Genomic DNA, 21,799 nt, shown 5'->3' on the forward strand with positions numbered 1-21,799 from the left:
TGTCCCCTACAGTCCCCTCTACTGTCAACAGCCCACACCACAGTGGTACATGTGTCACTAGTGATGAACCTACCTTGACACATCATCACCAAAGCTCATACCTTACATTAGAGTTAACTCTTGTGTTGAACGTTCTATGGGTTTTGATATAATGACATGAATCCACCATTATAGTGCAGACTAGTTTCACTGCCCTAAAAATCCTCTGTGCTCCACCTTTTCATCCTTCCCTCCTTGCTAACTCTCTGATTTAATAGACAAATCTGGTGTCAAGAGGAAACAAGGGCTTTACTCATAATTTTTTTTTCCATCTTCCCCCTTCTGAAGCACATCTAGTTTCTTGGAAAGGCTTATTGGCAAAGAAACCCTCAGCTCTATGTGTGCATAGGTTCATACCAATGAGCAAATGAAAGAAAGTACTTTAGAGCCAGGAAGGAAGCCAGGTGCAATGGTCTGAATGTTTGTGTCCCCCAAAATTCATATTTTGAAATCCTAACCCTCAAGGTGATGGTATTAGGAAGTGGGGCCTTTGGGAGGTGATTAGGTCAGGAGGATGGAGCACCCATGACTGAGATTTGTGCCCTTACAAAAGAGACTCCAGAGAACTAGCTCTTCCCATCTACCATGTGAGGACATAGACAGAAGTTGGCAGTCTGCAACCAGGAAGAGGACCCTCACTAGAACCCAACTATGTCGGCACCCTGACCTTGGACTTCCCAGCCTCCAGGACTGTGAGAAATACATTTCTGTTGTTTATAAGCCATTCCGTTTACAGTATTTCATTATAGTAGCCAGAATGGACTGGGCCACTAGGTGTGGTGGAAAGAACGTGGGCTTTGGAGATAGACCTGGATTCTTCTTTAATTTTTTTTTTTTTTTTTTTTTTGAGATGGAGTCTCACTCTGTTGCCCAGGCTGGACTGCAGTGGCATGATCTCAACTCACTGCAACCTCTGCTTCCTGTGTTCAAGTGATTCTCCTGGCTTAGCCTCTCAAATAGCTGGGATTACAGGAGCCTGCCACCACGCCCAGCTAATTTTTGTGTTTTCAGTAGAGACAGGGTTTCACCATGTTGGTCAGGCTGGTCTCGAACTTCTGATCTTAGTCACGTGATCCACCCGCCTCAGGCTTCCAAAGTGCTGGGATAACAGGCATGAGCCACCGTGCCTGGACCACCTGCATTATTCTTTTGCCTTCTCCACTTACTAGCCCTGAGGCTGAAAGTATTTAAGATCAATGAAGAGTGACTTAGGTCTGAGTTGCAGCTTCCTTATCTACAGAATACGATAATATCTGCTATGAGAAGGATACCTGAGACATTGAAATAAGATGATTATATAAAGTGTATACAAGCACAACATAACTTTCTTCTCACATATCCATCACAGTGCAAATCTAACCCCTTAACTCTGTAAAACTAGATTGCAAAGAATATTGCATGTAATATTTTTCCTTTGCCTCAGAAATGGGTAAACAAAATTTAAGAAGAAAAAACTCTGGGGTGTGAACATCTTGATAAACATAGATGGACTCACATTAATTAATGCCACTGGACTGGAATCAAGATCTGTGCCTATTCTGGAAAGTAAAATTCTTTGCACAAACAGGCATAGCAGGTCTCATTCAGTGAATAAACAACCACCGATCTCCCTGTGCCTAACTGAAGATACTTCTCTCTGCTCACTCGTTTACAACTGATTGTTAGGCAGTGTGAGGGATTAGCTATAATCATGTATTGTTCTCAATATTTCACACATTAGTCATTTAAAACTATGTATTCTTTCTTTGGAGTTAAAAGTCAGTTGTTGACACTTAAAACTGAAGATGCTTGTGGAGGGCTGGCAGGAGCCCTCAGCAGGGAGCGTTATGCATATTCTATAACTCTGCTTCTGAAATCTGCACCAGGGCTTCTGCAATTTATGTCTCCCTTCAGCTCAACCAGGTGCCTTGTACCCAACACAGGGCAATTCCTGAGAGTTAATTGTGCCTTGTTATTTCAGCAGGACTTAGGATGAAGGTGATTACCAGCTGTAGTTATTCAGTGACATTTCAATTCTCCTCTCTCAGACTCCCCTTTACAAAGCTTTTCTGCCAGCAGCCCAAGACACCTTGACTTCCACCACCCCAACACCCATGGAATAACTTCTAATTGTCTGCCTTTCAAAGAAGTGAACTCCATAGCTGTCAACATTTGCTGTACTAATTGTTTGTACATTCGGAGTTAGCTGAAAGGGTCCGGAATCTTTCAAGATGATCTGTCTCTTCTGTTAACTTCCTCTTATTCTTGGTCCACATGTGCTTAAGGAAAACCTGGCTGGATTTCCTCCCTATTTGAGAACACCTAGGGATGAATCAGTGAAGACAACGGTTTTCTCCCTGGCCCCAACAGGCTATTCCTTTGAAGGCGTTTGTTAATTCTGGGTAGTGAATACACACCTGTTTGTTACAGTATTCTTTGTCCTCTTCTGTATTTTTAAAAACATAGATTAAAATGAACATGTTATATGAAGCAGTTCTTGGTGTTTTGCATCTTTGTGTTTCTGCTCACAGAAGTCCTTGGAAAGATGAAGAGGGCTGCTATCAAGGTGGACAGAGGTCCTCTTGAGAATGTGGGTTCTCATTTGTATCCAACCCAAGTTCACAGCAAGGATCAGAACAATTGAAAATAACAGAATCTGGTCATGTAATTCTTTTTATACACAGAACTGGATTTTCCCTCCAAATTAATCCTTTACCAGCAGTGGATGGGCTAAAAACACAGACACTGAGCAGTTAGCTCACTTCCATCTGGCACGGTCATGTGAACACTTCGGTTGGTGGTTTGCTTTTTTAATGAAGTGATTTTTAATGAAGCAAGCAGTGAATTTAATAGATACCTTCAACAGCTTCTTTGTATTTAAGCTTTAAGTAACAAAGCAACTGCCAAATTAGCCACCAAAACAAGAGACAAATTCAAGACTGGACGACTGCAGGATCAAGGACTGTTGGGGTGTGGTCATCAGACAATGTCATCTCCACTGCTGGCACAAAGTATGGTTCCACGAGTCCACGTGGAGGCAGGTGGCCTGAGGGATGGTCTGCTCAGCGACCTTGTCAGAGGTCAAGAAAGTGCTTGGCTGACACTACAGCATACTCAGGCGCAAGATGTTATAATTGTATTCTCACCACCGTCCATGCTGGTACACTGTCTTTTAGAGGTTCATTTCCCTTGTGATTCTGAATCAGTCATTTCAGCTCACTTATAATGTGGGCACAATAGGAAGGAGATCAGTAGGTTCGGTCTATAATACTCTGAAAGGAAGATGAGGTGTTGGTAGAAAGAAATGCACAGTGTATTAGAGAACTCTTTTAAAGGTGAGAGAAGTCACCCAGTCCTGGAACCTCAACTGTAAATGCAGGAAGGAATGCAAGATGGTGGAGGGCTAGGTGTGTACAAGCAAAAGGCAAGGCCTGGGGAAATAGAGAGAGCATGTCCCACCCAAAGGCATTCAAATTCCTCAATAAAAGTATTGATCCAATACAATGCACTTATGAAATGCTATGATAGTAGTCCAACTACCTTACTCACTAGGCTGCATTCATGGGTTAGAATGAACAAAGGGGCTTGTCTGCCTTCATATAAAGAATGGAGTGGTGGTCCTCATGCCTATAAATCTTCTTGAATCACTTTATATTGCTGATCAAAGTGAATGCTCTGAAACCAAAACTCGTAGTTTTACTTCAATGAATATTAAAAATCAAAACCAAACCAAATCCATTATAATAACAGTCCAGCAAAGTCTCCACCTAAGTCTCATGTGTGTATACATATGTGTGTGTGTGTATATATATAAAATCTCTATATAATCTATCTGTATATATTAGCAGCTAAGTGAATTCTTGAATCTATTAAATAGCAAGTGCCAAGGTACAAAGTTCATAGCAGTTCAACTCTGCTCCCTATGGTACACCTGGAGATTACACTGAATCCTGGGCACACTTTATTTTATTTATTTATTTATTATTATACTTTTAAGTTTCAGGGTACATGTGCACAATGGGCAGGTTAGTTACATATGTATACATGTGCCATGCTGGTGCGCTGCACCTACTAACTCGTCATCTAGCATTAGGTATATCTCCCAATGCTATCCCTCCCCTCTCCCCCAACCCCACAACAGTCCCCAGAGTGTGATGTTCCCCTTCCCGTGTCCATGTGTTCACATTGTTCAATTCCCGCCTATGAGTGAGAATATGCAGTGTTTGGTTTTTTGTTCTTGCGATAGTTTACTGAGAATGATGATTTCCAATTTCATCCATGTCCCTACAAAGGACATGAACTCATCATTTTTTATGGCTGCATAGTATTCCATGGTGTATATGTGCCACATTTTCTTAATCCAGTCTATCATTGTTGGACATTTGGCTTGGTTCCAAGTCTTTGCTATTGTGAATAATGCCGCAATAAACATATGTGGGCATGTGTCTTTATAGCAGCATGACTTATAGTCCTTTGGGTATATACCCAGTAATGGGATGGCTGGGTCAAATGGTATTTCTAGTTCTAGATCCCTGAGGAATCGCCACACTGACTTCCACAATGGTTGAACTAGTTTACAGTCCCACCAACAGTGTAAAAGTGTTCCTATTTCTCCACATCCTCTCTAGCACCTGTTGTTTCCTGACTTTTTAATGATTGCCATTCTAACTGGTGTGAGATGGTATCTCATTGTGGTTTTGATTTGCATTTCTCTGATGGCCAGTGATGGTGAGCATTTTTTCATGTGTTTTTTGGCTGCATAAATGTCTTCTTTTGAGAAGTGTCTGTTCATGTCCTTTGCCCATTTTTTGATGGGGTTGTTTGTTTTTTTCTTGTAAATTTGTTTGAGTTCATTGTAGATTCTGGATATTAGCCCTTTGTCAGATGAGTAGGTTGCGAAAATTTTCTCCCATTCTGTAGGTTGCCTGTTCACTCTGATGGTAGTTTCTTTTGCTGTGCAGAAGCTCTTTAGTTTAATTAGATCCCATTTGTCAATTTTGGCTTTTGTTGCCATTGCTTTTGGTGTTTTAGACATGAAGTCCTTGCCCATGCCTATATCCTGAATGGTAATGCCTAGGTTTTTTTCTAGGGTTTTTATGGTTTTAGGTCTAACGTTTAAGTCTTTAATCCATCTTGAATTGATTTTTGTATAAGGTGTAAGGAAGGGACGCAGTTTCAGCTTTCTACATATGGCTAGCCAGTTTTCCCAGCACCATTTATTAAATAGGGAATCCTTTCCCCATTACTTGTTTTTCTCAGGTTTGTCAAAGATCAGATAGTTGTAGATATGCGGCGTTATTTCTGAGGGCTCTGTTCTGTTCCATTGATCTATATCTCTGTTTTGGTACCAGTACCATGCTGTTTTGGTTACTGTAGCCTTGTAGTATAGTTTGAAGTCAGGTAGCGTGATGCCTCCAGCTTTGTTCTTTTGGCTTAGGATTGACTTGGCGATGCGGGCTCTTTTTTGGTTCCATATGAACTTTAAAGTAGTTTTTTCCAATTCTGTGAAGAAAGTCATTGGTAGCTTGATGGGGATGGCATTGACTCTGTAAATTACCTTGGGCAGTATGGCCATTTTCACGATATTGATTCTTCCTACCCATGAGCATGGAATGTTCTTCCATTTCTTTGTATCCTCTTTTATTTCCTTGAGCAGTGGTTTGTAGTTCTCCTAGAAGAGGTCCTTCACATCCCTTATAAGTTGGATTCCTAGGTATTTTATTCTCTTTGAAGCAATTGTGAATGGGAGTTCACTCATGATTTGGCTCTCTGTTTGTCTGTTGTTAGTGTATAAGAATGCTTGTGATTTTTGTACATTGATTTTGTATCCTGAGACTTTGCTGAAGTTGCTTATCAGCTTAAGGAGATTTTGGGCGGAGACAGTGGGGTTTTCTAGAAATACAATCACGTCGTCTGCAAACAGGGACAATTTGACTTCCTCTTTTCCTAATTGAATACCCTTTATTTCCTTCTCCTGCCTAACTGCCCTGGCCAGAACTTTCAACACTGTGTTGAATAGAAGTGGTGAGAGAGGGCATCCCTGTCTTGTGCCAGTTTTCAAAGGGAATGCTTCCAGTTTTTGCCCATTCAGTATGATATTGGCTGTGGGTTTGTCATAGATAGCTCTTATTATTTTGAGATACGTCTCATCAATACCTAATTTATTGAGAGTTTTTAGCATGAAGAGTTGTTGAATTTTGTCAAAGGCCTTTTCTGCATCTATTGAGATAATCATGTGGTTTTTGTCTTTGGTTCTGTTTATATGCTGGATTACATTTATTGATTTGCATATATTGAACCAGCCTTGCATCCCAGGGATGAAGCCCACTTGATCATGGTGGATAAGCTTTTTGATGTGCTTCTGGATTCGGTTTGCCAGTATTTTATTGAGGATTTTTGCATCAATGTTCATCAAAGATATTGGTCTAAAATTCTCTTTTTTGGTTGTGTCTCTGTCAGGCTTTGGTATCAGGATGATGCTGACCTCATAAAATGAGTTAGGGAGGATTCCCTCTTTGTCTATTGATTGGAATAGTTTCAGAAGGAATGGTACCCAGTTCCTCCTTGTACCTCTGGTAGAATTTGGCTGTGAATCCACCTGGTCCTAGACTCTTTTTCATTGGTAAGCTATTGATTATTGCCACAATTTCAGCTCCTGTCATTGGTCTATGCAGAGATTCAACTTCTTCCTGGTTTAGTCTTGGGAGAGTGTATGTGTCGAGGAATTTATCCATTTCTTCTAGATTTTCTAGTTTATTTGCGTAGAGGTGTTTGTAGTATTCTCTGATGGTAGTTTGTATTTCTGTGGGATTGGTGGTGATATCCCCTTTATCATTTTTTATTGTGTCTATTTGATTCTTCTCTCTTTTTTTCTTTATTAGTCTTGCTAGCAGTCTATCAATTTTGTTGATCCTTTCAAAACACCAGCTCCTGGATTCATTAATTTTTTGAAGTGTTTTTTGTGTCTCTATTTCCTTCAGTTCTGCTCGGATTTTAGTTATTTCTAGCCTTCTGCTAGCTTTTGAATGTGTTTGCTCTTGCTTTTCTAGTTCTTTTAATTGTGATGTTAGGATGTCAATTTTGTATCTTTCCTGCTTTCTCTTGTGGGCATTTAGTGCTATAAATTTCCCTCTACACACTGCTTTGAATGTGTCCCAGAGATTCTGGTACGTTGTGTCTTTGTTGTCATTGGTTTCAAAGAACATCTTTATTTCTGCCTTCATTTTGTTATGTACCCAGTAGTCATTCAGGAGCAGGTTGTTCAGTTTCCATGTAGTTGAGCAGTTTTGAGTGAGATTCTTAATCCTGAGTTCTAGTTTGATTGCACTGTGGTCTGAGAGATAGTTTGTTATAATTTCTGTTCTTTTACATTTGCTGAGGAGAGCTTTACTTCCAAGTATGTGGTCAATTTTGGAATAGGTGTGGGTGGTGCTGAAAAAAATGTATATTCTGTTGATTTGGGGTGGAGAGTTCTGTAGATGTCTATTAGGTCCGCTTGGTGCAGAGCTGAGTTCAATTCCTGGGTATCCTTGTTGACTTTCTGTCTCGTTGATCTGTCTAATGTTGACAGTGGGGTGTTAAAGTCTCCCACTATTAATGTGTGGGAAGTCTCTTTGTAGGTCACTCAGGACTTGCTTTATGAATCTGGGTGCTCCTGTATTGGGTGCATATATATTTAGGATAGTTAGCTCTTCTTGTTGAATTGATCCCTTTACCATTAAGTAATGGCCTTCTTTGTCTCTTTTGATCTTTGTTGGTTTAAAGTCTGTTTTATCAGAGACTAGGATTGCAACCCCTGCCTTTTTTTGTTTTCCATTTGCTTGGTAGATCTTCCTCCATCCTTTTATTTTGAGCCTATGTGTGTCTCTGCACGTGAGATGGGTTTCCTGAATACAGCACACTGATGGGTCTTGACTCTTTATCCAATTTGCCAGTCTGTGTCTTTTAATTGGAGCATTTAGTCCATTTACATTTTATTTTGAGCCTATGTGTGTCTCTGCACGTGAGATGGGTTTCCTGAATACAGCACACTGATGGGCCTTGACTCTTTATCCAATTTGCCAGTCTGTGTCTTTTAATTGGAGCATTTAGTCCATTTACATTTAAAGTTAATATTGTTATGTGTGAATTTGATCCTGTCATTATGATGTTAGCTGGTTATTTTGCTCGTTAGTTGATGCAGTTTCTTCCTAGTCTCGATGGTCTTTACATTTTGGCATGATTTTGCAGCGGCTGGTACCGGTTGTTCCTTTCCATGTTTAGTGCTTCCTTCAGGATCTCTTTTAGGGCAGGCCTGGTGGTGACAAAATCTCTCAGCATTTGCTTGTCTGCAAAGTATTTTATTTCTCCTTCACTTATGAAGCTTAGTTTGGCTGGATATGAAATTCTGGGTTGAAAATTCTTTTCTTTAAGAATGTTGAATATTGGCCCCCACCCTCTTCTGGCTTGTAGAGTTTCTGCCTACAGATCTGCTGTTAGTCTGATGGGCTTCCCTTTGAGGGTAACCCGACCTTTCTCTCTGGCTGCCCTTAACATTTTTTCCTTCATTGCAACTTTGGTGAATCTGGCAATTATGTGTCTTGGAGTTGCTCTTCTCGAGGAGTATCTTTGTGGCATTCTCTGTATTTCCTGAATCTGAATGTTGGCCTGCCTTGCTAGATTGGGGAAGTTCTCCTGGATAATATCCTGCAGAGTGTTTTCCAACTTGGTTCCATTCTCCCTGTCACTTTCAGGTACACCAATCAGACATAGATTTGGTCTTTTCACATAGTCCCATATTTCTTGGAGGCTTTGCTCGTTTCTTTTTATTCTTTTTTCTCTAAACTTCCCTTCTTGCTTCATTTCATTCATTTCATCTTCCATCGCTGGTACCCTTTCTTCCAGTTGATCGCATCGGCTCCTGAGGCTTCTGCATTTTTCATGTAGTTCTCGAGCCTTGGTTTTCAGCTCCATCAGCTCCTTTAAGCACTTGTCTATATTGGTTATTCTAGTTATACATTCTTCTAAAGTTTTTTCAAAGTTTTCAACTTCTTTGCCTTTGGTTTGAATGTCCTCCCGTAGCTCAGAGTAATTTGATCGTCTGAAGCCTTCTTCTCTCAGCTCCTCAAAGTCATTCTCCATCCAGCTTTGTTCCGTTGCTGGTGAGGAACTGCGTTCCTTTGGAGGAGGAGAGGCGCTCTGCTTTTTAGAGTTTCCAGTTTTTCTGCTCTGTTTCTTCCCCATGTTTGTGGTTTTATCTACTTTTGGTCTTTGATGATGGTGATGTACAGATGGGTTTTTGGTGTGGATGTCCTTTCTGTTTGTTAGTTTTCCTTCTGACAGACAGGACCCTCAGCTGCAGGTCTGTTGGAGTACCCTGCAGTGTGAGGTGTCAGTGTGCCCCTGCTGGGGGGTGCCTCCCAGTTAGGCTGCTTGGGGTTCAGCGGTCAGGGATCCACTTGAGGAGGCAGTCTGCCCGTTCTCAGATCTCCAGCTGCGTGCTGGGAGAACCACTGCTCTTTTCAAAGCTGTCAGACAGGGACATTTAAGTCTGCAGAGGTTACTGCTGTCTTTTTGTTTGTGCCGTGCACGCAGAAGTGGAGCCTATAGAGGCAGGCAGGCCTCCTTGAGCTGTGGTGGGCTCCACCCAGTTCAAGCTTCCTGGCTGCTTTGTTTACCTAAGCAAGCCTGGGCAATGGTGGGCGCCCCTCCCCCAGCCTTGCTGCTGCCTTGTAGTTTGATCTCTGACTGCTGTGCTAGCAATCAGGGAGACTCCGTGGGTGTAGGACCCTCCGAGCCACGTGTGGGATATAATCTCCTGGTGCGCTGTTTTTTAAGCCCATTGGAAAAGTGCAGTATTCGAGTGGGAGTGACTCGATTTTCCAGGTGCCGTCTGTCACCACTTTCTTTGACTAGGAAAGGGAACTCCCTGACCCCTTGCGCTTCCCGAGGGAGGCAATGCCTCACCCTGCTTTGGCTCGCACACGGTGCGCGCACCCACTGACCTGGGCCCACTGTCTGGCACTCCCTAGTGAGATGAACCCGGTACCTCAGATGGAAATGCAGAAATCGCCCGTCTTCTGCATTGCTCACGCTGGGAGCTGTAGACCAGAGCTGTTCCTATTCTCTGGGCACACTTTGAAACCATTGTCCTCCAGTGACTTCATAAAAAAGGTTAATAAATAAAAAAGTTTGAAAAAAAATCCTTAATCCTCATCTCCCTAGCTTTATATCCTATTATTCTGGGTAACTGCTATGTGTGAAAACATGCTAGTTTCAATTTAGCTAAACCTCTGACTCACAGGGAACAGCTTTTAAATTGTTCATACAATTCTTATCAATCAGCTGGTTGTGTGTAGAGGAAATAGGAATACGGAAAGTTAATCACTTCTACTGTGAAAAATCACTGTGGCTCCCTGATCAGAGGAAAATCAGATCCTAGAAGGCCTTTCCCCCAGATTCCCACTATTTCCTGGCTGTTTCATTTAAATCACAACATTGTTGAGCTGATCTATAACTTCACGAGTTTTCTGGGCAAGGGTGGATGTTATGAATACATGTCTTAGGAGAGTCTCAAAGCCTAGTGGCAAATATTCCATCACTAGAAACTGACGTTACAAGCATGCTATTTGCTTGTCGTAAGATGGGCTTCCTTGGCAAACTGGTCAACCAGAAATGCATTAATGGCAAAAGGCTGGAGCCAAGGCACAAATTTTAGGGGAACAAGTCATGGTATTTTTATGTGTGTTACATCTGCTCCTCCTTTTTGCTATCTTTTTGCTATCTACTATTGTGAGAAGTCAGGGACCCTGAATGGAGGGACCGGCTGAAGCCATGGCAGAAGAACTTGGATTGTGAAGATTTCATGGACATTTATTAGTTCCCCAAATTAACACTTTTATAATTTCTTACGCCTGTCTTTACTGCAGTCTCTGAACATAAATTGTGAAGATTTCATGGAGACTTATCACTTCCCCAATCAATACCCTTGTGGTTTCCTATGCCTGTCTTTACTTTAATCTCTTAATCCCATCATCTTTGTAAGCTGAGGAGGATGTATGTTGCCTCAGGATCCTGTGATGATTGCATTAACTGCAAAATTGTTTGTAGAGCATGTGTTTTTGAACAATATGATATCTGGGCACCTTGAAAAAAGAACAGGATAACAGCAATGTTCAGGGAACAAGAGAGATAACCTTAAACTCTGACTGCTGGTGAGCTGGGCAGAACAGAGCCATATTTCTCTTCTTTCAAAAGCAAATGGGAGAAATATCGCTGAATTCTTTTTCTCAGCAAGGAACATCCCTGAGAAATAGAATGTGTCCCTGAGGGTAGGCCTCTAAAATGGCTGCTTCGGGGGCAGCCGTCTTTTATGGTCGAAGCTGTAGGGATGAAATAAGCCCCAGTCTCCCGTAGCACTCCCAGGCTTATTAGGACGAGGAAATTCCTGCCTAATAAATTTTGGTCAGACCAGTTGTCTAATCTCAAACCCTGTCTCCTGATAAGATGTTATCAATGACAATGCATGCCTGAAACTTCATTAGCAATTTTTAATTTTGCCCGGGTCCTGTGATCTCGCCCTGCCTCCATTTGCCTTGTGATATTCTATTACCTTGTGAAGCATGTGATCTCTGTGACCCACACCCTTTTCGTAGACTCCCTCCCCTTTTGAAAATCACTAATAAAAACTTGCTGGTTTTACGGCTCAGGGGGCATCACAGAACCTGCTGACATGTATGTCCCCCCAGACACCTAGCTTTAAAATTTCTCTCTTTTGTACTCTGTCCCTTTATTTCTCAGACTGGTCAACACTTAGGGAAAATAGAAAAGAACCTACATGACTATCGGGGGCAGGTTCCCCCGATAATCTACATTTTGAATGCTTTTCTTTCAAGCTTTGTGTGATTGGACACAGACCTTATGAGATTTGCATTAGTTGGACTTCATCAGAAATTCATCCACATCTAACTAACATAGATGATTGCAATGTAGTGCTCTTGGGTTGAAACTAGCTCTTGTTATACTGGCTTACCTTGCACCAAGAAAATATGAATAATGATCCAGTAGAATGTAGTAAATAGATATCTACTAACCATAAAAGGATTCACCAATATTTAGGGTAAAAGAGACTAAAAGATTTAGACTGGCCATGTAGGTAGGTAGGCAAGGTAGGTAAAGTAGGTAGAGAGGTAAGTAGACACACATAATCAACTCACTGAGGTCTAATTGTATGCCATACAGTATATCCATTTTAAGTGTAGAATACACATTTTTTGAACAATAACTTTTAGCTTTATAGAGACCAAAAGATGTCATGGAGAGCTCTTTGCTCACCCTCTTCCACAGGGAAGCTTAGAGAAGTCGAACCAACCCACACAGATGGCCAGTGGCTAAGTGAGGAGGGCATGCCCAGTTTGCAGGTTCTAATGAAAATCAGCCCATTGATTTGCCATTATGAGTAGAAACTCACCCTTATGGGCAGAAAAAAAGACTTCACATAGCATCCAGTGTACATACAACAGCCCTGGGTTCCTGCCCAGTTAAAAATGAACATCCAACTGCGGGCTGCAGAGATAAGAAAAGGAAGTGAAGAAGTGTCTTAGGAATGGTGGCATGAAGGGGGATGAACAGTTATGCAGAACGAAGGACTGAGAAGGTTTATTGACAACTGGAAGTCTGAGGTGTTAAAAGTAATTCCAACCAATGTTAGCGTTTAGATGCTGACAAATAAAATTTATAAATGACTTTTTAAACTGCTTCCTCGAGCAACAAGAGCTGTTATTGTCACATCGATTTTGAAATTAAATGTTATGGAATTTCCTTGCTTTAAAGAGAAGGCAGATCCAACTGGTAAACAAAGTAATGATTAAGCAATTAAAAGAGTAAAACTGAGAAATAAAGTAACACTACTCCTAATCCTTAACCCAAATAGGCAGGTTTTGCTGATTTGCTTAAAAAAAAGATGCATGTTTATCTTGAGGTGAAAGTATTGAGAAGAGATGCTCACTAGGAATAAACTGCCCTCTGATAAGAGGGGAAAAGTCAATTAGTAATGTCATTTGTTTAAAACTCTGCCCGCACCTGGTTCTCATTTGTCCTCCAGCTGAGAAACCAAAGACAACTTCTTTTTATTGCTTGTGGTCAAACAGCAAGTTCATTTCGCCATGGGATGATCAAACGGCCAGCCTCCCCCAGCTTGGGAAGGTTTGCCTTTCACTTTCAACTTGTTCAATCATCATTAACTCTGAAAATTGTCACATTCCATTTGTGCAATGAAAATTTCATCACTGGTGACCGTTTGGGTGAAGTTTTTGTAGGTGAGGCCCTAAATCTTGTAGAGCACCTCACAGATTCTCAAGGTCATTTGCCTTGTTTCCTTGTTTAATGACAGTTGCCTAAGATCCAGGAATGAGTCTGTGACCTGACCTCAGCAACTCTGAAGACCCCTGTGTGTGTGGGTACATGTTACCCTCTCTGAGACTGAGAGAGATCACTGGGTGATTTGCCACATGGATTTCATCTGAGAAAAATTAGGGTATGTACATGCATGTGTGCACATACAGATGCACACACACCCTCCTTTGTTATATATTACGTGCACATACACTGGGATTTTTACTGGGGAAACGCTAGTTAAAAAGATCGCTGGATAGAGTCTATTTCAAAGCAGGGCTTCCTCACTGTGGGAAGCCAGCTTCCCTGGAGAGGCTGCAATATCAAACTGGGGAGGTTCCACAAAGTTTCTGGAAAGGAGAAATAAGCTCCTTTTTACTTTGCCATTAGGCTTGAGAAATCTTCAACTCCTTTGTTTATTATTTAATTATATTTCCCCCTCTGCAGTTAAGTTCTAAAATGTTAAATCCCAATGAATCTGGCACAAGGCCAAATTCCCCACAGGCCCTTTCTGAATATGAATTTCTGAAAGTGGATGTCAAGTGGCAAGATGGCTAAATTAAGAGGTCATTAGATCTCGACTCTTAAGCAAAGCATGGAGTGTATTGGGGCAAGTCAAGTAAGTTTTGTGCCATTTGGCAAGTAAGTCATAACAGCTAAAACAGGCCCCGGTTATAGGTCTTGATTTAATTTTCAAGGTCAAACCCAAGAGAATGTATACACAGAGCTACAAAGCTCTCTAGCATCTTAAGCCTGGGTGCTAACACACTTATTAAATAGTCTACAAGAAGCGCTTCTTGATTTCCAGCACTAGTTTTCATTCCAGGGCTTCACTGAGTTAGCTGCTGAAATAAGGAGGTTAGGAGCAGGTCTGAATCATAGATACAATGTTTTGGCTCCCTTCAGCTAGTTCTGGCTCATAATATATTAAAATATTTACTGTTGCCAATATCCAACTTTTTTTTTTTTTTTTTTTTTTTTGAGACAGAGTCTTGCTCTGTCACCCAGGCTGGAGTGCAGTGGTGCGATCTGGGCTCACTGCAAGCTCCGCCATCCAGGTTCTTGCCATTCTCCTGCCTCAGCCTCCTGAGTAGCTGGGACTACAGGCACCCGCCACCATGCCCGTCTAATTTTTTGTATTTTTAGTAGAGACGGGGTTTCACAGTGTTAGCCAGGATGGTCTTGATCTCCTGACCTTGTGATCCGCCTACCTCGGCCTCCCAAAGTGCTGGGATTACAGACATGAGCCACCGCGCCCAGCCAAGAGTTCAATAACATTAGGTTATTGGCTGAAAAAAGTTTGTGTGTAATTTCCCAAGTAAAATATTTTTATTCAAACCGTTGCATATGTGCCCTGCATTCTTTTAAGTGTTTTATAATATTAATTTCTTTAATCCTTATAGTAATTCCAAAAGGTAAAGTAACAAACCCGAGGTCACAGAACCCAGGACATCTGGGTCTATATCCATTAAACTATGGAGCTATACTTTTTCATGAAGACTTCTCAGGATATGCAACCCAAATGCCCATTTATCTCCTGCTTCAAGTTGGGCAGATGGTGCACAAGGAGGAAGATGTTTGATCTGTTGGTTCCATTTCACAGGGATTGAAAAATGGAGATCAAGTCTCTAAACTGGCCCTTTCTCCTTATACTAATTTATTCTGCTTTCCTTCTACTGCTGGATCCCAAGTGAGCTAGCAAGCTCTCCCTTCTCCGTGTCTGTCTGTCTACATCTCTCTTTCTCAAACACACACACACACACACTCACATAGCTGTTACCGTGCTTCAGTAAAGCTGTACAGGGCTTGTGATCCAGGCATAAAAACAGACATCATTTGCTCATTAGAGCTAAGTTTTCAGGACGTGCCCCACTTACTGACCTCCACTAACGGCCTGGGTTTGCGCTCGACTGCAAACCTGAAGTGGCAGAGTTCACAGTAGCTGGTGTTTGAGGATGACAGCCAGTGCTCCAGGCAGCTCCGATGAATTGTCCCCAAGGTCCCTGTACATTCACATGGAGAGAGCAAGTCCTCTTGGCTGCTGCCCTCATGGCAGATCCTGCACATCGGCCGGTCATTGAAGGGGCTGCAAGAGAAGGAGGGGCACCTGCTGGTCACTGGGCTGGAAACCTCCACCAAGTGGATGGCCCTCTAGCTCTTGTCCTTTGGGCCCTCCCCAGAGGCAGCTGCTTTAAGACCTCTTAGATCTACACTTGACCTTGGCAATGGGGCAAATGATTCTGGGCACTCTAGAGCACTTGGGTCACCTACTTGTGACAACACAAAGAAATAGGGGATTGCCAATATCAAAGTAGCTGGGTGTGGCCCAGGATCAAAAGTGAGTGAAAACAAGCAGTGGATATTTTTGCCTTGAATACAGATGTAGTTCAGGTCAACTACTAATCCAAAAATCATAACCATCCTTCATCATTAAGAAGAGAAATTGTTTGAAATGACAAATTGAATCTTTTGGACCAAACCAGGACATGTTTGCATATCCAGAGGTTCTTTTCATTTCTCTTTTCAATAGGGTGGGAGAATGAGAGGAGGGAAGTTAGCCAGCAACCAACCCTGCAGCCACTACACAGAACTGCAGTCTGAGCCACAGCACAAAGCTGAGTGGTGGATTGTCCTTTGAGCTTTCACAGGATGCTCTATGGGATGCCAAAGATACCAAACTGAAAGCGAGTAATGAGTATGTCCCACTGAGGTAGCCTCAGTCTAGAGTTCTGCCTTTAATTTGGAAAAACCACTCCTACACATTTCATAAAGGCAGCTTAGTGTAGTTAGGGGTTCATAGTGCAGGCTCCAGAATCTGGCTGGCTGGGCTCAGACCTTAACTCTGCTGTCTATTACCTGTATAACTCTGGGCAAGTAACTTCATCTCCCCATGCTTTAGTCTCCTTATCTCTAAAATGGGCACAAAAATGGTGCCTTCTTCATATGATGACAGTGAGCATGTGAAAAGATAGCCCAGATTAGAAGCTTAGAATAGGGACCAGCATACAGCAAATGCCTAGTTAATGCTAGCTACTATCTCTCAAGGAAAATCTCAGGCCAGAGACAATCAAATAACTTGGCCCTCATCATGTAAGTCAGTGGCCAATGGAAAGATCAAACGAGGATGGCCTCACTGCTTGGGAGGTACCCTGCCCTGGGAGAGGACCATGCCTCTCTGATGGATGTCTTATGTTGCTTGTGCTATTCTTCACTGGGCAACAGATTTTAAAATGTGTCCTCATGATATGTGACAATCCTAGGACCAGCCTCTTTACCTGCCCTCCCTTGCCTCTCTGTATGCCTCCCAAAGATGACAGTGACCCAGGCACATGCCCATTCATCCTCCTGAACACTATCTTTGGTCCAAATGGAAATAGCCATGGAAGACTGCTGTTTCCCAAGGCCTTTCTGAGAATGATCCTGGGAATGAGTGAAGGCCAAAAGGAGATCAAAAAAGGAAAGGATCTCCCTCCCACTAGCCTGAAAGGCCTACTTGTGCCCACGAGTGGGAAAAGAAAGTTGACAGGTTTTTTTTTTAACTCATGATTCTGGGCCTCCTTCATTTACACTGAGCCTGTAAAACTCTGAAACCTGGTTTACAGTACCGCATGGTGGGAGAGCAGGTAAAAATACCTGACAGACAGACAGACAGACAGACAGACACACACACACGGAGGCTCACAGGTCTCAACCACATCAACCATAGCCTGCTCTTCCTGGTCAAGTGAGCTGTTTGATGCTTGCAAGGGTGAGTGGGGCACATCAGTCACCCAGTCTCAGTTCGCAGAGGACCGAAGATAGTCACTGCCTCATCCTGTTCTGAGTCCTAACCAATTGTTAAAAGTTCTCCAAGAGTCAGAAATTACATATTAAAGGTTCTTCTATTTTTTCCTTTGCACTAGCAGCACAGATTTTAAATGGAGGGCATATGAGCAATGTTTACAACATGCATGGGAGTGTGATTCAGTGTCTGAGGGCCACCATGCCCAGGGTGGGATGCCACTGCACCAGAGGGGTTGACTGATCACTCAGACAGAGGTAAGAGAATAAGGTGTGAATGACTGGTCCTATGTTAGAGGTCAGAAGTGTCAGCACTGACACTAGGGGGCAAATCCAATGTTGATCCACCTTTTAAATGCATAGAAGTCCCACTTAACCATTCTGAGAAAAAGCTGGAGAAGCCGAGGAGTTCCTATTAGCCTGGCAGCCCATAGCTCCCTATCCAACAAGAGCACAAGAGGAGACAAAGTGCTGGTCAGGATAAGTGGTCTCCAAGCTGCTCAGAGCCTGCACTTGGGCTTTAGTTCACCACTTGGGAAGGCTCAGGAGGTTTTCACAATAGCACGTCATAGGGTAGAGTGTGCGTGAAGGGTCAGGGATGGGGGACCATTGAGGCTGAAGGAGAGGACAGCAGAAGAGACCTCCAAGTGATAAGAAGACACCCACCCAGAAAGTAGCCCCGGACAGCGCTTCCATCAGGCAATGCCAGTCCACATGCACACCAAGAATGTCACTTCAAAAGTTTTGCCCACAAATCCAATCACTTTGACTCGGTCGCCTGAAATCAGATACCTTCTTAATCCTGTTCCAATAGGACTACCTTTGTTACCTACTGGAGACAACAAGAGAGCATAACAATGTCAAAATAACAACCCCGTATCTTGTGGGTTCCTTCCCCTCCTGGCTCTTTGTAAGTATGATTTTGAGGGGAAATCTTGATAAGGTGAATTTTAGCTTTATATCCTATTGCTATAGAAACGGCAATAACAGAACTCGTGTAGTCTTTTTTTTTTTTTCCAGCACCTCCTCTCACCTGACACAAAGACCTGAGCACTAATTACATTCCCATTAGCATTTTCCATCTGACAAAGAGTTCTCTGGATCAATTACAGATTCATTTATTTTAATTGTGGTACTACCTCTGGGTGGCAAGAGTCCGCACTACTGTTGACAGCAGCTGCCCGTCCTTGGCTGAAACTTGCATGACATACTGCGGCTGCCCATTCACTAGGCTGCCACAATCCTCCACCGTCTTCACCACGGGTGCAGCTGAGTTGGTGCAGTCTGGCAGGACTTCGGGCAGGTGACTGCAGCGGCTGGTTGTCATGGTAACAGACAGCAATTACTCTGCTAATGGCTTCCACATTCATACAGGATTTCCATCTAAGAGAGATCAGAAAACAGTTTACTTGGGCAGGGTGGCTAATAGAAAATGGAGAATTATGGGCCACCAACATCATCATCATCATGTCATTATTTAATACAAATAACAGGGGTAGCCTAGATGTGGCACATTATCTTGTTACTGTTTAATACAAGTGCACACACACACACACACACACACACACACAGAGCCCACAAGAAACAGCAGATATGGTATGAACAAGACAGCAAGCATGTCCGTGTATATAAACATTTAGCAGCCCTGCTTTCCACGAGGGGACAGAATGATGACTCTGAGGCCCAGATCTGAAGAGAAGATAAGCAGTTCCCTGCTCTGTGCCAGAGAAACAATAAGTCTTTGTTGACACTCTCTAAAAGTTACTAAAATCATTATTAAAAACATTCAGAACTATTTTTTCTGGTAAGCAATTTATTCTCCATGCAGCTTCATTCTGAGATACTAAGATTAAAAGGAGAGAGAAAGAAGGAAGGAAAATAAAAATGAATTTGGCCAAGTATTAATAGTATGTTCTAGGACAATATTTGCCAAACATGAATCACTCAATGACTGTACCACCTTTCGACTTTTGCCATATCTGTTGCATAATAAAATTTTCTACTCAATACATCTTGAAATTAACTTCCTTTAAAAATGGAACCTATTTTAGTTTTGTCTTCAAGTTATTCATGAAATGAGTTTAATGAGCTTTTATTTTCTAATGAACGTGACAATAAATACGTTAGCATGATGTCTTGTTTGTGTACTGCCTAAAATGCAGATGTATATGCATCATCATAGGGAAACACATAGGAGAACGTGAGAAAATAATGAATGAGATCTCTATCACCAATTAAACATAATCCATTACAAATAAGGGCCTCACCTCCTAGGCACATGGTTTATCATATAAACCGTGAGGAATTCTGCTGCCAATCTGTGTGGTGCAGGCTTGGGTCATGACCTCAAGTTCAAAGCACTCAGACCCACTGGAGTGAGGAACTCCACTGGATTCAATAATAGGTCAGCATGTGACACATAAGAAATAGAGGTTTTTACAGAAACTTGAAGGAAGAATTCTGTCCAAAGGTGAGATGACACAGTTTCATGGCTAGGAGCGCTAGCCTGCTCACCTCAAGCTCCCGAGCTCGAAATGGCCTGGGCTCAGTAGACAGCAGCAGGATTAGTTGACAGACTGAGCTCACATCAATAACCCATTTAGGTGGTCAAGGCTCAGACTTAAATAAATGAAATATCTTGTCATTTGCACAACCCAAAACCCCAAGAGGATTCCTGGAATTCCGCAAGGGGTTGTTTTCTCCCAGATATTTGTCTCTACTTCTTACATTTTCCTTGATCCCCATGGTTCTGGAAAACAGGATCTTCCCAACTTCCAGAACAATGTGCATCAACTGGATGTTCTCAGGGCAAGAATGCAGTGTTTCCTGATGAAACTGACAGTTTCACTCCCGACACGCACATGTCAAGCAGGCTTGACTGTCCAAAACAATCGGACGTGATTGTCATCCCTTCCTTGCTGCTGAGGTGTCTGGCTGGCTTTGCACCAGCAGCCTCCCTTTCCCACCCTCATTGGCTGCCTGGAGTCCTCTCAGGGTCTGCGTCTGCCTTTGCCCAGCAGCCCTTCTGAACCCACGGTGGAGAGACGGCTGTGGACTCCAGTCCTTGTCTGAGACCTGATGTGGGGGCACAGGCAGAGGCTGCCCCACTCATGCCATTTTCAAGACCAGCAATACTGAACATTCAGCACAGTCAGTTAGTTGGTATAGGTCAACTAACTGACTAGGTTAAATAGGATTTTTTGCTTTTTTTAAAAAATTACAAAGCAATTAGTATACGGTATGTTATAAAAACTATGGAAGAGCACAAAGAACACAATAAAACTCACTCATAATCCCACCATTCGGATAACCCCAGTAAATTTTCTGGGTGGATATCTTCTTTTTATTTTTTTGAAAGGGTTGGCAGGGTGCAGTTGATTTGTGACTGGGGCCAGACAGTTGTTTTGTTTTGTTTTTAAAAACTGAGTTATGGTAGCTTTCAGACCGAAAAACAAAGAGATGTTAAAAGACCGTCCTCTTCTAAAACTGTGCATAACTACTCTCCTCTGGCCTGCCCTTACAAAACTCCATTGACATGATTTTAAATTCTCATAATGCTTCACAGTCACAAAGTGTAACTTCCTGGCACAGCTCTCTTGCTTCACAAGGCAGCCATAGATTAAGAGCCAGGGGTGTATTGGCAGGAAAAGCAGACACAGTGACCTTCTTGCCGCATGGAATCATTATGTCTAGATGCACTCTGAGAGTCTATTTTCGGGTTTTGCATAACTCCAGCTCAGAGGGCCAAACGCTCCCTCCCTCTACTTGATGGAACTGGAAGACGGTAAGGAGGGGGTGCGCAGAGTAAATAATGGGACCCAGGGCTGCCAGTAGTTAGGCTACCCTCAGTGAATTGCCTGTCACCCAGGCATATAATAGCCCCAAGTTCACACACTTGTAACCTAGATTAAGTCCTCATCAAAGGAAGTAGTTCTAAATGTGTGACCTAAATCCGCAATAAAATGTCCTTAAAAATATTCTAGAAGCAGAGCTTCCCTTAAATTCATTTTATATATGTAATTTCACTTCTGCATGATTTCATTTCTTCTTTCACAGGTAAAAGGGATATTATTTGCCACCTGATCAGTTTATTCCATTCGTAGTGGGTGCTGGGCACTGAGTTTAGCATAAAAGAACAAAAGAAACCACACCTTGCCTTCTCCTACAAGCAAGCCCTGGCTCTTTCTCTTGGGCCATATCTGCAGAACCCTGCATCCAAGATCCTCTAAGCCCTAGCTCAATTTAGGACCTAACTAAAATGATAGTCCGGTCCAGCATTCCCTGAAAAACATACCAGCATGTCTTACGTATACCACACATCAGAATAACCTTAAGATTCTAAGACTGGCATGCCAGCAATGAGTCCCAACAGCCCTGAAAGACCGTGGACTTGAATTAATGGGCTAAGAGGGATTACACAAAGCATTAGCACTCTTGAACATGGTGGGGATGGGTGAGTTGGTTCTAATCTCAGAAGAGTGGATCTAACCACCTACTCAGGTGGCGGAGGAGGAAAGGAAGCACACTCTGCCCTGATCTCAGTGAAAGGGAAGCCCAGAGGCCTAGATGCAGGCATGGGGCAGGCAGGAGCGGACCTCACAAGCTGCATGCACCAATTGGCATGCATATG

General features: G+C 42.6%; 1 protein-coding gene across 3 annotated transcripts in view; it reads right to left on the reverse strand.

The window, feature by feature from the left end:
* The window catches only part of MARCHF3 (membrane associated ring-CH-type finger 3), a 163,003-nt gene that overhangs the window by 29,997 nt on the left and 111,207 nt on the right, over window positions 1–21,799 (reverse strand). For 2 of the 3 annotated variants that reach the window (XM_063810186.1, NM_001280477.1), the window contains 2 exon segments: window positions 18,309–18,552; window positions 15,271–15,475 (listed from right to left, as the gene is read on the reverse strand). In XM_063810186.1, the coding sequence (XP_063666256.1) occupies window positions 15,271–15,475; window positions 18,309–18,496 (393 nt within the window). In that variant the 5' untranslated portion in view covers window positions 18,497–18,552. 3 annotated transcript variants of the gene reach the window in all.

This window comes from Pan troglodytes, chromosome 4 (assembly GCF_028858775.2).
Source record: "Pan troglodytes isolate AG18354 chromosome 4, NHGRI_mPanTro3-v2.0_pri, whole genome shotgun sequence".
Lineage (NCBI taxonomy): Eukaryota > Metazoa > Chordata > Mammalia > Primates > Hominidae > Pan > Pan troglodytes.